The 14,650-nt window shown below is 42.0% G+C and overlaps 1 protein-coding gene across 1 annotated transcript; it reads right to left on the bottom strand.

Moving 5' to 3' along the window:
- Positions 1-2,114: 2,114 nt before the first annotated feature.
- On the bottom strand, positions 2,115-14,033 carry ska2 (spindle and kinetochore associated complex subunit 2). Its single transcript, XM_080482496.1, has 5 exons — positions 13,977-14,033; positions 7,913-8,005; positions 7,350-7,526; positions 4,948-5,022; positions 2,115-2,278 (listed from the first exon to the last, which is right to left on the bottom strand). Exons 1-5 carry the CDS (start codon positions 14,007-14,009, stop codon positions 2,237-2,239), a joined length of 420 nt encoding a protein of 139 aa, XP_080338622.1. The 5' UTR covers positions 14,010-14,033; the 3' UTR covers positions 2,115-2,236.
- Positions 14,034-14,650: the final 617 nt, after the last annotated feature.

The raw sequence follows: 14,650 nt of genomic DNA, 5'->3' as shown, positions 1-14,650 counted from the left end.
ACACACACACACACACACACACACACACACACACACACACACACACACACACACACACACACACACACACACACACACACACACACACACACACACACACACACCTCCCTTCCCTGCAGGAGCTTCTATAAGGAGGGCAGCCAGTTCAGGGAACATAGGGAGAAGAGGAGGAGGTGGGAGTAGGACAGTCAGGGCAGGAGAGAAGGAGGTTTTAGGATGACAGTCAGCAGGAGGAGAGGGAGGTGGGAGAAGGACAGTCAGGGGAGGTAGTGAGGAGAGGAGGTTGGAGGAGGACAGTCGGGGGGAGAGAGGGGGAGGTGGGAGGAGGACAGTCAGGAAAGGAGAGTAGGAGACGATGATGTGGGAAGAGGACAGCCAGCAAGAGGAGTGGAGGAGGTGGGAGGATGACAGTCAGCAGGAAGAAAGGAGGAGGTGGGAGGAGGACAGTCAGGGAAGGTAGGGAGGAGAGGAGGAGGACAGTGAGGAGACGAGAGGGTGAGAGTAGGAAGAAAGTCAGCAGGTGGAGAGGAGGAGGGAGGAGGACAGTCAGCAGGAGGAGAGGGGGAGATGAAGAGGAGGACAGGTAGGGAGGAGAGGAGGAGGTGGGAGGAGGACAGTCAGGGCAGGAGAGGAGGAGGTGGGAGGAGGACAGCCAGGGCAGGAGAGGAGAAGGTGGGAGGAGGACAGCCAGGGCAGGAGAGGAGGAGGTGGGAGGAGGACAGCCAGGGCAGGAGAGGAGAAGGTGGGAGGAGGACAGCCAGGGGGAGTTTTGTTCATGTTTAATGTGTAAAAGGCCTTTCTGACGTCGCTGAGTTCAATGTTAAAGAGCTCAGTGTCCTTCAGTTCCTTCTTGAAATCCAAAATGTCATTAAAATCATTAAAATCAGAGGATTTAGAACAGTTATAAAAACTATCTGGAGCCTTTGCGGAACCTTTTTCTAAATTAAAATCATTTAAGACGGTCTGGCTGCTGGTCTGGGGACTTTGAAGGCCTGCGGTGGTTTTCATGCATGTCAGGGCAGAACCTCTTATTGGAGTTGTGCGTTTCCAAATACAGAGTGTAAAAAGTGTGAGAATCCAGGAGTGACCTCCATGTGGAAAATAAGCTATTGTGAAGCCGAGAAGATGAAATGAAACTGGCCCAAACTTCATGTTCAGACAATACCTGAGTAATAAGTAACATGCTGAGTTGATAGAGTAAATAAAAGGTGCGTAACCAGGCTGTCCTGCTTCACACGAGCATCACGTCTGTACCATCGTCCATCTGTGTTCCAGATTCCTCGGTCTATTTAAAAACAATGAGCACTAAAAACAACAGACAACAATAAAGTAGAACCTTATAGCACACATAAGCACTGCCTCCAAAGCCCAGCTGTGGAGCTGACCCTGCTTTCCTTTGATCTGATTAAAACCTTTATGATGTCATTGTCAGACAGCTCCAGTCTGGTCAGAAATGTAAACACCACATTTCTAATGGCAGCATTAAGAGTGAATGTTACTGATCACTAACAGCTGACTGAATAAAGGCAGTGCATCAACCTGCAGCTGCACACCACAAGGGGGCAGTGTAGAGGCATTACATATATCTTACCTTGTCAGTATACTGTATATGTTGAATTTACGTGCCAGCATCTCAGCTGGCGCATTTCTTTGACAATATTATCTTTGAAAGTCCTCCGCATTACACAGATCATTCCTGATCACATGACCGAGCTATTTGACTTTGTCCACTTCCAGACAGGAAGACAGTCTAACGTCCTCGTTTGTCCTCACACTCTTCAGCATTAAGCTTCATGTCGTATTGCTCACCAGACTCTGAGCAGTTGTTGTAGCCCAGCCGAGCATGGTGGCATGATGACAGGATCATCTGCATACAGAAGACGGTTTAGGAGACGGTCTCTCATCTTCCAGCGTCCTAATCTGAGAGAGATTGTCCATATAGAGATTAAACAGCATCGGGGACAGAATTCCAGTCTGACTCCATGTCTCACTAGAAAGAGTCCAGAGGTCGTATGTCACCATCTAACTGGTATAGTTTGGTTTGTGTGTCCATACCACCCCCCCCCCCCCTCCCCCAACTAAAGTTCAAAGAGAGAAGGAACATTTTATTATTTCATGAAACTTTATTGTTTTGAACACTTTGAATATTTAGATTCAAGCTGTGTACTCGGCAATGTGTGAAACTTGGTAACTTCTCATTTCAGACCCTGAGGAGAAATCCACATTCCTTCTGTCTTCATGTCACATCCTGGGATCTCCGCTCCGGCAGCTCCGGTGTCTGAGGGAGGAACAATCACGTTTGGGACGCTAGAAAACAGACTTTCCTGATTATGGTCACACTTTTTTACACATCAACAGACAAGACACCACTGACCAAATAACATATGGCCCCAAAACCTTTGTGGAAGAAAATCCTCATAACCTGAAAAGGCTATTTAATAATGTTCTAAGATATCAATACATGGGCAGTAACTTAGCAAAATAAAAGACCAGTTCTGATGATTAAAATGAATTGGTAAAAGTTAGAAGTAACTGGAATTCCGTGTATTTTGACAGGTAAAGTAAACAGTGAGAGGACTGAATGATCGTGATATTAATACCACTACGTAGTACAAGACTTCTCTGGTATACGGCATCTCTACTCACACACCTATGTTGAGTGTGAAGAACAGCTGAACATGACAACGATGACAGGCTTTGAAAAAACATGACAACCTGTCCTGGACCCACTGGACAAACTTACCAGGTACAAACTTGTGGTGACTGGTTATCACAGAAGAACAAGACTAGTTAACTAAACCATCAAATCTCCACTCCTTTGCAAGAACAGGTGACATACAGATTGACCTGTACCAGAATGTTGTGAGGAGATGAGTATGGAAAAAGGAACGGCACAAGAATACCAGTGAATGGCGGTTGTAGAGGCGTGTCAGTGTGACCATGTGTCCCTGGTAATAGAAGTGGTTCTTCTACGGTGGCAGTCCCACCTGACCACCTGACAAGCTGCAGGATGAACTCAAAACTGTGTCAACAAATATCTTCTTATATTCAGTTAAAAGCTTCAGAACTCATTTAACAATCCAGGTGTTGGAGACAAAAAACCTGGCCAGGATAACATTTTTCTCTTTTAACCGAGGAGGTTGAAATGTTAATAAGTTGTTCTTAGGGAAGGGAACCTTTCACATTTGAGCCGGTACAGTACCGATACTCAGTACCTGGGAATCAGTACCAGTACTCAACACTACCAATTTGTGATACTTTTTAGTGTGCTTATGTGGCAATAAATGTTATATATATATTAGTGCTGTCAATCCATTAAAAAATTGTACGAATTAATTGCACAATTTTCTGTACTTAATTGAGATTAATCACATTGTTTTTCTACTGAAGACTGAAACTTATAATAAATATTTATTCAGGGAAAACCACAGAATTAATGTCGACTCAGCAAACAAACTATATCTAAATTCAAAGACTATTTTTATAATGAAACAAATTAATTACTTAATAAACATCTAACATTAGTCTGGGTTTTGTTGGAGTGCAGGTTACACGAACTAAGTGGCAATAATATACTGTAGCGCACGCGCGCACGCACGCACGCACGCACACACACACACACACACACACACACACACACACACACACACACACACACACACACACACACACACACACACACACACACACACACACACACACACACACACACACACACACACACACACACACACACACACACACACACACACACACACACACACACACACACACACACACACACACACACACACACACACACACACACACAATAGAGGAGAGCCAGGGAAAGAGAGAAAGAGGAGAAATTAGTATTTTACCAATCTTTCCTCCAGTTTTAGCAGTTTGGTGGCTCCTGGTCAGCCAACATGGCAACCTGCTGTTTTGCTGCAAATTACTTCTGTGGTCGTTAAATTCAGCTTTTCAAAGTAAAACTGATGACTTTTACTATCTCAATCAGCCGTCAGGAAACTTTTAAAGTGAAATTTCTGCCTTAATATTATTCCACTCGTTACTGTGCTGCTCTGTAGTCACGGTGCTGCTCCGGTGAGGGAGGAAAAAGAATAAATTAAAAAAAAAAACATCAGTAAACAAAACTGCGTTAATTACGTTTTTTAACGAGTTCAATGTTTCAAATTAATTAATTAAACTAACGAGTTCTTGTTGACAGCGCTAATATATAACGTTGGAATCAGAACCCAATAGCGATACTGGATTGGATGAGCCCCATCCCGAGTGTATATATAGAAGTCTTCTATAATAGATAACATTCTTACTGTTATATTCACATATATAATACTAAATATTCTTAATACAGAAAGATATTTATAAAATGTAACTATTAAATATTGGAGAAGGGGTAGGACTTGATAAGTTTACTTCTTCCTGCCCCTTTTCAGGCACGTTAATCAGATATATGAGGTATGTGCCCGTGTGTGTGTTGATAAATATGTGAGGGTATACTTAACCATAGATTATATATTTTGTATAACTATATTTTCTTAAGCTATGATTTAATTATTCATCATCATCAAATGGTGTATATATTTCTGGATATAGGGATATTGGTTATGTATGCGATTGCCCCAAAATGTATGAAATGTCACATGCCTGAAATGAATGAATTCAAAAGAAAAATTGAGTTGTACATTTAAAGGTACTGAATTTGGTACCCACCCCTAGTTGTTCTGCAATCAGCATTACAGAAATCTCGAATTCTGACAATATAGTCCATTTTCATATGCCAGTTTGAAGTTCTGAGTCTTTCATCAAGTAGCTATAAAACTCCCTGACTGTCTCCGGCTATTCAAACTAAGAATCTGTGTGTTTTGCATCGAGTATGTTGATTTTATAGGAGCTCACATGGTTGGAGGAAGGAGACAGGGACGGAGTTGTACGATACCTTACCTCTGCTTTGGTTTGACTGGACACTGAACTCAGTACTGCTGCAAACTCCTGCTCTGAGACGGTCAGGGGGTCAATCTGAAGACAACAGGGAGACAGTAAAGAGATATAACCACCAGTCCTGCTGGAAGGCCATGGCGTCTTGAGTGGCATCTTCAGTGTGAAGGACAGTATGTGTCATAGGACTTTTTTGTACTCTGAGGGGGTCATACTTCTAGAACTTGATTAACAACTGATTCATAGGTTTTGTTCTCAGTTTCTCAGGCCTTGAGAATGATCTGTGTATACCTCCCATTCAGCTGGTTCACTCTCTGTACCTTCAGACTCTGTCATGTGCTGCTGTGTGCATCTGATCCAAACCTCCTGGGACATTTCTGAGACAAAGGACCGTCTGACAGCCAACTGTCATCACTGCTCCAATCCAAGGAATTCCCATTGAGGATTCCTTTATCTGGTGAGACAACCTTCAAATTCTAGATCATTTTATAAAACGAAAATTATTAATTGAATTGGTAATTTCTTTTATGGATAAAACCAATACCCTGTTTAGTGCAAAATAAAGCAATCTGATATATAACGTAAATGTCATGGTGTTTGCATCCATGTGAGAGTGAGCATGCGTAACTGAATCAAATGACCCGTGGAAACTCCGTAAAAAGAAATAGAGTTCATCACTAACGGAGCAGCAAAGAGCAAGAGTCTCTTGAAAGAGAGGAATAAAAGAGAGAGAGAGAGAGAGAGAGAGAGAGAGAGAGAGAGAGAGAGAGAGAGAGAGAGAGAGAATACTGATACAGCCACAAGGCCGTAACTTGTAGAAAAAACAGGTACTAGAAGTACTATATGAAGTACTTTGGCTTCAAAACAAAAGAGCACGATGTCTCCATCAACACTGAAGCTCCACTGTGTAAACAGTGTTAGAGAACACGTCTGGTCCAGAGTGGAAACACTACTAACCTGCTAACCTACTAACCTGCTAACCTACTAACCTGCTACATTACTAACCTGCTACACTACAAACCTGCTACACCACTAACCTGCTACACTACTAACCTGTTACACTACTAACCTGCTACACCACTAACCTGCTACACCACTAACCTGCTACACTACTAACCTGCTACACTACTAACCTGCTACATTACTAACCTGCTACACTACTAACCTGCTACACTACAAACCTGCTACACCACTAACCTGCTACATTACTAACCTGCTACACTACAAACCTGCTACACTACAAACCTGCTACACCACTAACCTGCTACACTACTAACCTGCTATACTACTAACCTGCTACACTACTAACCTGCTACACCACTAACCTGCTACACTACTAACCTGCTATACTACAAACCTGCTACACTACAAACCTGCTACACCACTAACCTGCTACACTACTAACCTGCTATACTACTAACCTGCTACACTACTAACCTGCTACACCACTAACCTGCTACACTACTAACCTGCTATACTACTAACCTGCTACACTACTAACCTGCTACACTACTAACCTGCTAACCTCCTGAAGGACAAACACCCAGACCTGCAGAAGGAGGTTAAAGCTAATAACTTATATACCATGGAAACATAGCTCTGGGAAAAAAAAGTAAGCTATTATAAATATTAGTATCATAAATATAATAAATAATATAAAAAAGATTATAACATGAAAATATTTTATTTTAGCCATTTAATGTTATAAAGATTACTGCATAGTACCATTTAAAGACATTGATCCTACTTAAGACAGGCTGGATCTAATGACATCTTTTGTGTTCTCTTTTTATTTGGGAAAGTATCGAACTACATGGTGGTATCGGTATCGATACCAAAATGTTGGTATCGTGAAAACACTATACTCCCCCCCAATGACTCCACCCCCCCAATGACTCCACCCCCCATGACTCCACTCCCCCAGTTCTTCTCCCAGCAGCTACTGAACAGTGGACACACTCCAGAGCGCTCAGCATTCAGAGAAACTCCATGGAGTTGATCAGAGAGGAGGATGCTGCAGGGAGCGAATGCTGACACTCTGTAGAACACATCAACACACATCACTACTAATCCACACGCTCAGTTACTAACTTCACCTATTGAGGCGAGTCTTGTTGTTCTTGGAAGATTGTTTGGCAGCCAAAAGCAAGCCCCTGGAATATCAGGAAGGCCCCGCACCAGTACGCCCGTTTAAGAACCATCTTCAGATGCATTACGTCACATTAAGAGTATCAGGAATGTGGCGGGAATGATGGAAAATTATTTTGGTAACTCATCGTGCTGATGTGTAAATTCACCTTAAGCTAAAAATAGCAACCAAGTGGAATTGACAGGAGAACACTGCTTCCTCACGTGTCTGAGTTCATGTCAAGAGATGCCAACTGTGGATATAATGTTGGAACCGGTACCTCCACATCCGTTGTCCTTTGACAGTGGTGGATCAGCGCCATGGCACTATTAATGTTGTTTGTGATGAAGTCCATGGAGTGTTTTTGAGCCGCCAAAATCTCTTTGACCTCAGAGCTCAGCGATGAATGTTTGGCCTTGATGGCCTTCAGCTTCTCCAACATCAGCGCGGGGTTCACCTGCAGACACAGGCCCATCAGCCGGCAGAACCGCTTCTCCACACTCAAATCTTATTTACTGCTCTCGCAAAAATAAGAGAAATATAAATGCTCACCATTTATATTTCTGGTATTTCATTAACTCCTGTTATTTGTTACTTTAGTAATAAAGTTAATCTCTTAAGGTTCAGTAACTAGGGTTAGTTTATAGTGTAGTTTTCCCTTAGTTACTGTCCTATGGGTATTTCTTTTTTCAATGTTTTGACTAATACATTGTCATTTTGTAAAACAATTTACTACTCAATCACCTCTGTTGATACTGAAGGCTCATCAATTAGAATATGACTTGAAAATAAATTTAAATTGGCTTTATATTGAGTTGGAGGCTGCAAACGTTGTGAGTTCACCTCAGAGCTGGATCGACTTTCCGTGGTGCTGTTGATGAAATCCAACTTCAGACGCTTCTCAATGTATTCCAGGTCTGCTTCCGACTTCAGAAACTGTGAAGAAACTCAAAGTAATAACTATATAAGAACTAATAACTAGAAACACTCCCACAGCCGACCCCACCCTGTGGAATTAGTTTTTCTGTTGCAGTCTAATCCTCAATGGCGAGATAAACTGAAACTAAATACCTCCACCCGTATCCCCTGTTGGTGGCAGTGCAGCAGGAAGTTCAGAGTTCAGAATTCCAGTGAAAACGGTGGAATTGAGTCTGTCGGTGTGTTAAAATACTCAGTGGTGTTGATTTCACCGTTTTCAGAAGTTGGACTGAAAATGACTCCAGTGTTTCCTCCAGGAGTTTTTCCAGCAGCGGGGGCAGGCTCTCCCAAGTGAATATAGAATTAAAATAAATACATGGTGCAAAAAAATAGGCTCACCCCCCCTCCCCCTCCCCCTCACGCAAACACCTGAACATTTTGAAAGACAAATAGACCTTAAACGATGCATTCTAATGCATTGTGGACGACTAAATACTACATTATGACAATATTGAACAAAACAAACACCAAATAATTTATTATGGAAGAAACATTGTTATTTAAAAGCACGTAACCTAACCAATATAAAATTGTATACAATATATATACACATGTATATAATGTATACAAAGAGGTATACAAAATAAAAATGAAATGAAATTTGACATACAGTTTGATCCTGAGGGCGCTGGAAAAATATTACTATAATAACCTTTAAATTTACACTTGTTGTGGTCACAGTATCCATCCATCCCTCCATCTTCTCCCTCTTATCCGTTTCCGGGTGGTGGGGGTGTCAGTCTGAGCACCGTCACCCAGATCACACTGCACCATTAAGAACCTTCCTGAAGGTGGAGAGCCCACAGGAAGGTGGAGAGCCCACAGGAAGGTGGAGAGCCCACAGGAAGGTGGTGCCCGGCGTGGGACATGAACCCTCTACCTTGAGATTGAGAGTCTCCTGCTCTACCAGCTGAGCTGGCCGTGGTGGTCACAGTATATGTAATGAAATTCTCTATATTTTTGTGTGAAAAAGACTACAATCGCAACATAAAGTACATTTTAATGAAACATTCTGCTGCAAAATACAGTGAACTGTAAAGGAAAGCCTCCTATAGATCCTATATAACCTCCTTGCTTGGTGGTTTGTCCGGATTGGAGCCTGCTGTGGCCGGTTCTGGCCCACGGGCCTGATGTTTGACTCCCTGGTGTAAAAGAGTGAAACTTAGAGGAGTCACAGCAGCGCCCCCTGCTAGAGGCTGTCTGCTCATTCGGTGCATGACCATTTGTCATGTTCTCGGGTTCCCTCGTCCGGTTCCATTGCACACATATTTTAGAGGCTTTGAAGAAACTTTGCACTATTTTTTTGTCGTCTTTTTCAAAAAATGACCGTCCAAATGACGGCTGGAGGGTCCGTGTACCTTTCGACCTTTTGATTTTCCTTTAGATATCTGAAAACAGGAAACCGGAAACCATCCGATTTTCGTTTTCCGATTTGATAGTGGGAAACAAAAAAAAACTTTATTAGTCTCCCGTTTCTCGTTTTGAAATTGAAAATCGAAAAACAGAAATTGGGCCATTTCCTGTTTCCTGTTTGTTAAACAAAATTCAGGAAATAAAATACGACCGTAATTCTTTATTTCAAGTTTGATTTGCTGGAAAACCTGGAAGTCGAGTCTCTTCTTCTTCTGCTGCTGCTTCACCGTAAGTACTCGTCTGGCTGGAGCTCCAGCAGAGTGAGGCTTCTCCACCTACATGGAGCTCCAGCAGAGTGAGGCTTCTCCACCTACATGGAGCTCCAGCAGAGTGAGCCTTCTCCACCTACATGTAGCTCCAGCAGAGCGAGCCTTCTCCACCTACATGTAGCTCCAGCAGAGCGAGGCTTCTCCACCTACATGGAGCTCCAGCAGAGCGAGGCTTCTCCACCTACATGACGGAGCATCACCTCCAAGCTGAAGCTGCTTCACCTGCTGAGGTGAGCAGCATTGTACCACCTTGGTTTATGATATACAGTACATGATTCTCACAGCGCCCCCTACTGTCAGAAGCAGCACAGATTGTCCTCAGAGCTCAGTCATCACAGTAAATTAAACGTTTTTCAGGAGAGAAAAATACAAATTAAAAACTAAATAATTTTAAACGTGAGGCTACAAATGTACTGAGATTCAGTAGAGTTCATTTGTAGTTACACTATAATATTTACACATTCTATTAAACAAATTATACCATTTTGTATTTTGGTTAATGGTTCGTACTATAATAGAAAATGTATTATTAGTGTTGTTCTTCATGATAGTATTACTATTAAGTATCTGTATGCAGTCGTGTGTCCTTGTCATCATCTTACTGATTTATGTGTTGTGGAGGACAGGATTGTCTTCTAAAGGAGGACGTGCCAGTGAAAGGACAGGATTGTCTTCTAAAGGAGGACGTGCCAGTGAAAGGACAGGATTGTCTTCTAAAGGAGGACGTGCCAGTGAAAGGACAGGAGCAGCTTTACAAGAGATTCAACACCACAAAACACATTTTCTACAGACGCCGTCATCATCGGCAGCTTTTCTTTGTTACTCTTCTTTTTCTGAGCGGAACTTTGTGAAACTGACGAGCTCTGATAATTAATATTCTGATAAAATTTCCATGTTGCTTTGCAGGAATGGTATTGTTAAAAATTGAATGATTCATTTAAATGTTTTGTTGTTGTTTACATGCACTCAGAGGTTATTTGTGAAATGCAAATCCTTTTTCTTTACTTTCAGAAGCGTCATATTGAAGGATTTAGGGAAGGATTTGTATGTTTTTCTTAATGTGAGCCGTTAAGTTTGTTGAACTAAAATTAGAATTATATTAAAATGAGCTCCAACAAAATGTAATTGTCACGTATGCATGACTTCTGTTGTTTCTTTCCAAGGTTGTACTTTGACTTTGTCTCTTCTTTCAAGAATAATGTCATAAAATGTCTTAAACTTCCTGTGTGTTCTGTCTCCTGAGGTTTTTACTAAAAAATACTCCTGACAACTTTGAAGATAAATATCAGAGTGAAGTATAAAATAAAGGTCTGCCTGACACATTAGCAGGATGAAGAGTTCCTCAGTCTGCAGGATGGGGTTGCCAGGTTCTCTGTCTCAGACCTTGTTGCCAGGTCAGCAGCGTTATCATCAGCCAGGTTGAGTCCTTCCTGCCAGCGAGTGGCGACCCTCCGTCCTTTCTGGAGGCTCTGGAGCTCTGCAGCTCTGGAGGCTCTGCAGCTCCTCATGAGGCTCAGCAGGGAACCACAGAGCAAAGGTAATAAGTGCAACATGGGATTTGAACTAAATATTCACTCTCCATGAGAGAATTTGCTCTTCCAATAAAGTGAGTTGAGAAAAGGTTGGAATTCTATTTTTATTTAAACCTTTTTTTCTGTTTTGCAGCTCAATATTAAGGCAAAGTTTGTTCATGAATTAAATGAATAAAAAACAGCATATTTAACCAAACTAATGAATTTATTTCATGTCATTTCAAATAACATAACAAAAGTAAGATTTTATTTGGTCATTTGTTTCATTTCAAACATAAATAAAGGGAATAAACATTCATTGCAGTAGAAAAGCGAACGTGTGTGAAAAGGAGTAGAGGGTACGCTGAATAAATCCTCGCCTCTCAATCTATTTGCACCCTGTGTATTTTTTAATCTTATTTTTTTAATTCAGACGGCAGCAGCCGGACAAACATCTGAATCAACTGTGGGTGAGATCAATGTTCACAGGCAGCCTGAAGGGGGCAGCAACGCGATGCGCCGTTTACTCTCCCATCAAGCGAAGAAGAGGGCCGACTTCCGGGTTTTCTGGCAAATCAAACTTGAAATAAAGAATTACGGTCGTATTTTATTTCCTGATTTTTGTTTAAGAAAGGCATTACAGGAAACGGGAAACGACCTGATTTCCCATTTTCGATTTTCAATTTCCAAACGTTTCCTGTTCTTTGTCTGCCAATATCAGATCGACAAATTAAAATGGGATGGTTTCCGGTTTCCTGTTTTCCGACAACAAAAGGAAAATCGAATGTCTGACAGGTACACAGACCCTGGAGGCTCGCTGCCTCAAACTGAACTGAAGTGGAGCTGCTGGTAAAATTTGCTTTCGCAGCCACTGTCCTGCCTGTGCGTCCTCAGCCCCCCGCCGGAGGACGTGCTCACGAGAACCAGACCCAGTGAGTGCAGGACTCTGCTGTGAAGGTGGAGACTTGCGGTGGTCGTATATTTGACAGCCCGTCACTTCTCAATGAACATAGAGGAAACACTGACTCAGCGAAAAACTGCATCTCCCAAAGGTAGAAGCTTTCCTTTAATGCTGAACTGTGTTTTCACAATAAAAGAAGTTGCCGTCAACAGCCGAGCCTTAGAACCATAGACAATACATGACACATGCTGAGGGGTGATGGAGGCTTTTACTTTGAAAGTGAAACCTCTGCAACAGGCGCATTTTGTCTGTTCCGTCCAGCTCTGTTGTCTTCTGCCTCCAGAAAAACTCATTGTAGTGATCAACCTTGATTGCATCCAGATTCTAGTTACTAAACATCAGTACATCTCAGCTGGATGTGACTGATTTAATAATCCACTGAGCTGACTCAGTCTACTGGGATTAAGGTGCTTTGTGGAGCTGCACCTTGCAGTTTTCAGATGCTTTGACAATACTATTGCACTGCTAGTTGTCTGATATACAGTAGTGCAATGAAGTCAGAGCGCCTGTCAACAGCTTGAAGTATTCCAGGACATCAACAAGAAACCTGATCCAACTAGGACCATCAACTCACCGCCCGAGTTCACAAACCAAAGTAAACACAACATTTATCAGTAAACAGACATTTCATTGTATTTTCACCAGAATGTTTCATTGAAATTGACTTTATGTTGAGATAGTAATCATTTTCAGTACTAAAGGTTTGATCTTACAAAACCATAGACAATTTAATCAAGTACACTGTGACCACAACACAGAAAAACTTAAGTGTCAATTTAAAGATTATTATAACAATATTTTACCAGTCTGGTTCACTCAGGATGAAACTGACTATATGGTCCCTGAAGTACATTAAATCTTATTCAATAATTATCTTGTATACATGTATGTATTGTATACATCTTGTATTGGTTCAGTTATGTGCTTTTGAAAAACTATAACATATCTGGTGTTTGGTTCTTTTGGTTTTTTTTATCCGATTCATCGAAAAAATAATCGACCAATTAATTGATTATCAAAATAATCGTTAGTTGGAGCCCTAGGTCTGTGTCGATGAAGAGTTCTGTGTTGATGAAGAGTTCTGTGTTGATGAAGAGTTCTGTGTTGATGAAGTGTTTTGTGTTGATGATGAAGTTTTGTGTTGATGAAGTATTTCTGTGTTGATGAAGTGTTTTGTGTTGATGATGAAGTTTTGTGTTGATGAAGTATTTCTGTGTTGATGAAGTGTTTTGTGTTGTTGATGAAGTTTTGTGTTGAGGATGAAGAGCTTTGTGTTGACGAAGAGTTTTGTGTTGAGGATGAAGAGCTCTGTGTTGATGAAGTGTTTTGTGTTGTTGATGAAGTTTTGTGTTGATGATGAAGTGTTTTGTGTTGTTGATGAAGTGTTTTGTGTTGTTGATGAAGAGTTTTGTGGTGATGAAGAGTGATGAAGAGTTTTGTGTTGTTGATGAAGAGTGATGAAGAGTTTTGTGTTGATGAAGAGTTTTGTGTTGTTGATGAAGAGTGATGAAGAGTTTGTGTTGATGATGAAGAGTGATGAAGAGTTTTGTGTTGATGATGAAGAGTGATGAAGAGTTTTGTGTTGATGATGGACAGTTTCTTGCAAAGCAACAAGCAGGTGGGCCTGAGAGAAGCAGCGAGTTGGAAAGCGGTTTTAGAAGTTGGAACAGGACAGCACTGCTGCGGGTCACACGGTCGAAGTCATCGATAACTAACGAGCCGCTGACGGTGTCCACAGCGGGAGAACCAGCGGAACATGAAAACATTCTACTTACCATCGCCTCCAGCTTCTCCACCGTGGACTCCATGTTGAATCGAGCTCAGCCTTAGAGCCAGCCTGTGATTGGTCACATGTCAGGAACAGACACAGCTGATTGGACAGCTGCGAAGTGGGGGGCGGGCTTTCAGTGCGTACTTTATGACTGCGCGTCTTTGCCCGCCATCCCCATCCTAGACATATATAGATAGACTCACACATTTTCCCATCCTAGACATACACATTTGAACTTATACCGCCTTCCTTGACATATACCGGTAGACTCACATATACCCCATCATAGACATACACATTTGAACTTATACCGCCTTCCTTGACTTATACCGGTAGACACTGTATAGACATATACAGGTAGACGCCATTGCTGTCCCAGTGAATGCCGTTTGAAAGCGTTCATATAAAGGTTTCAAAGTGTTTATCTTTGTTTGGTGGATATGTGAGACTCTGCCCGTCACTCAGCCGCTGCTGCACGCGCTCACATTACAGTTCCTGAGAAGGTAACATCGGGGCGAGGATAGAACTCAGGTCACAACTTCACATCCTGACTACGGTGCTGACAGGCAGTCACATCTGTCCTGAAGCGGAATCAACCGGTGACCAGAAGTAACAACGAACGGTCACCAGTTAACATGGGCACCACTTGATATGGAACACCCCTCTTCTGCTTGGGAG

The sequence above is a fragment of the Lipophrys pholis genome (assembly GCF_963383615.2).
Source record: "Lipophrys pholis genome assembly, chromosome: 16".
NCBI lineage: Eukaryota > Metazoa > Chordata > Actinopteri > Blenniiformes > Blenniidae > Lipophrys > Lipophrys pholis.
Note: the sequence above shows the minus strand (reverse complement) of the source record. Positions and strands in the feature narration are given on the sequence as shown.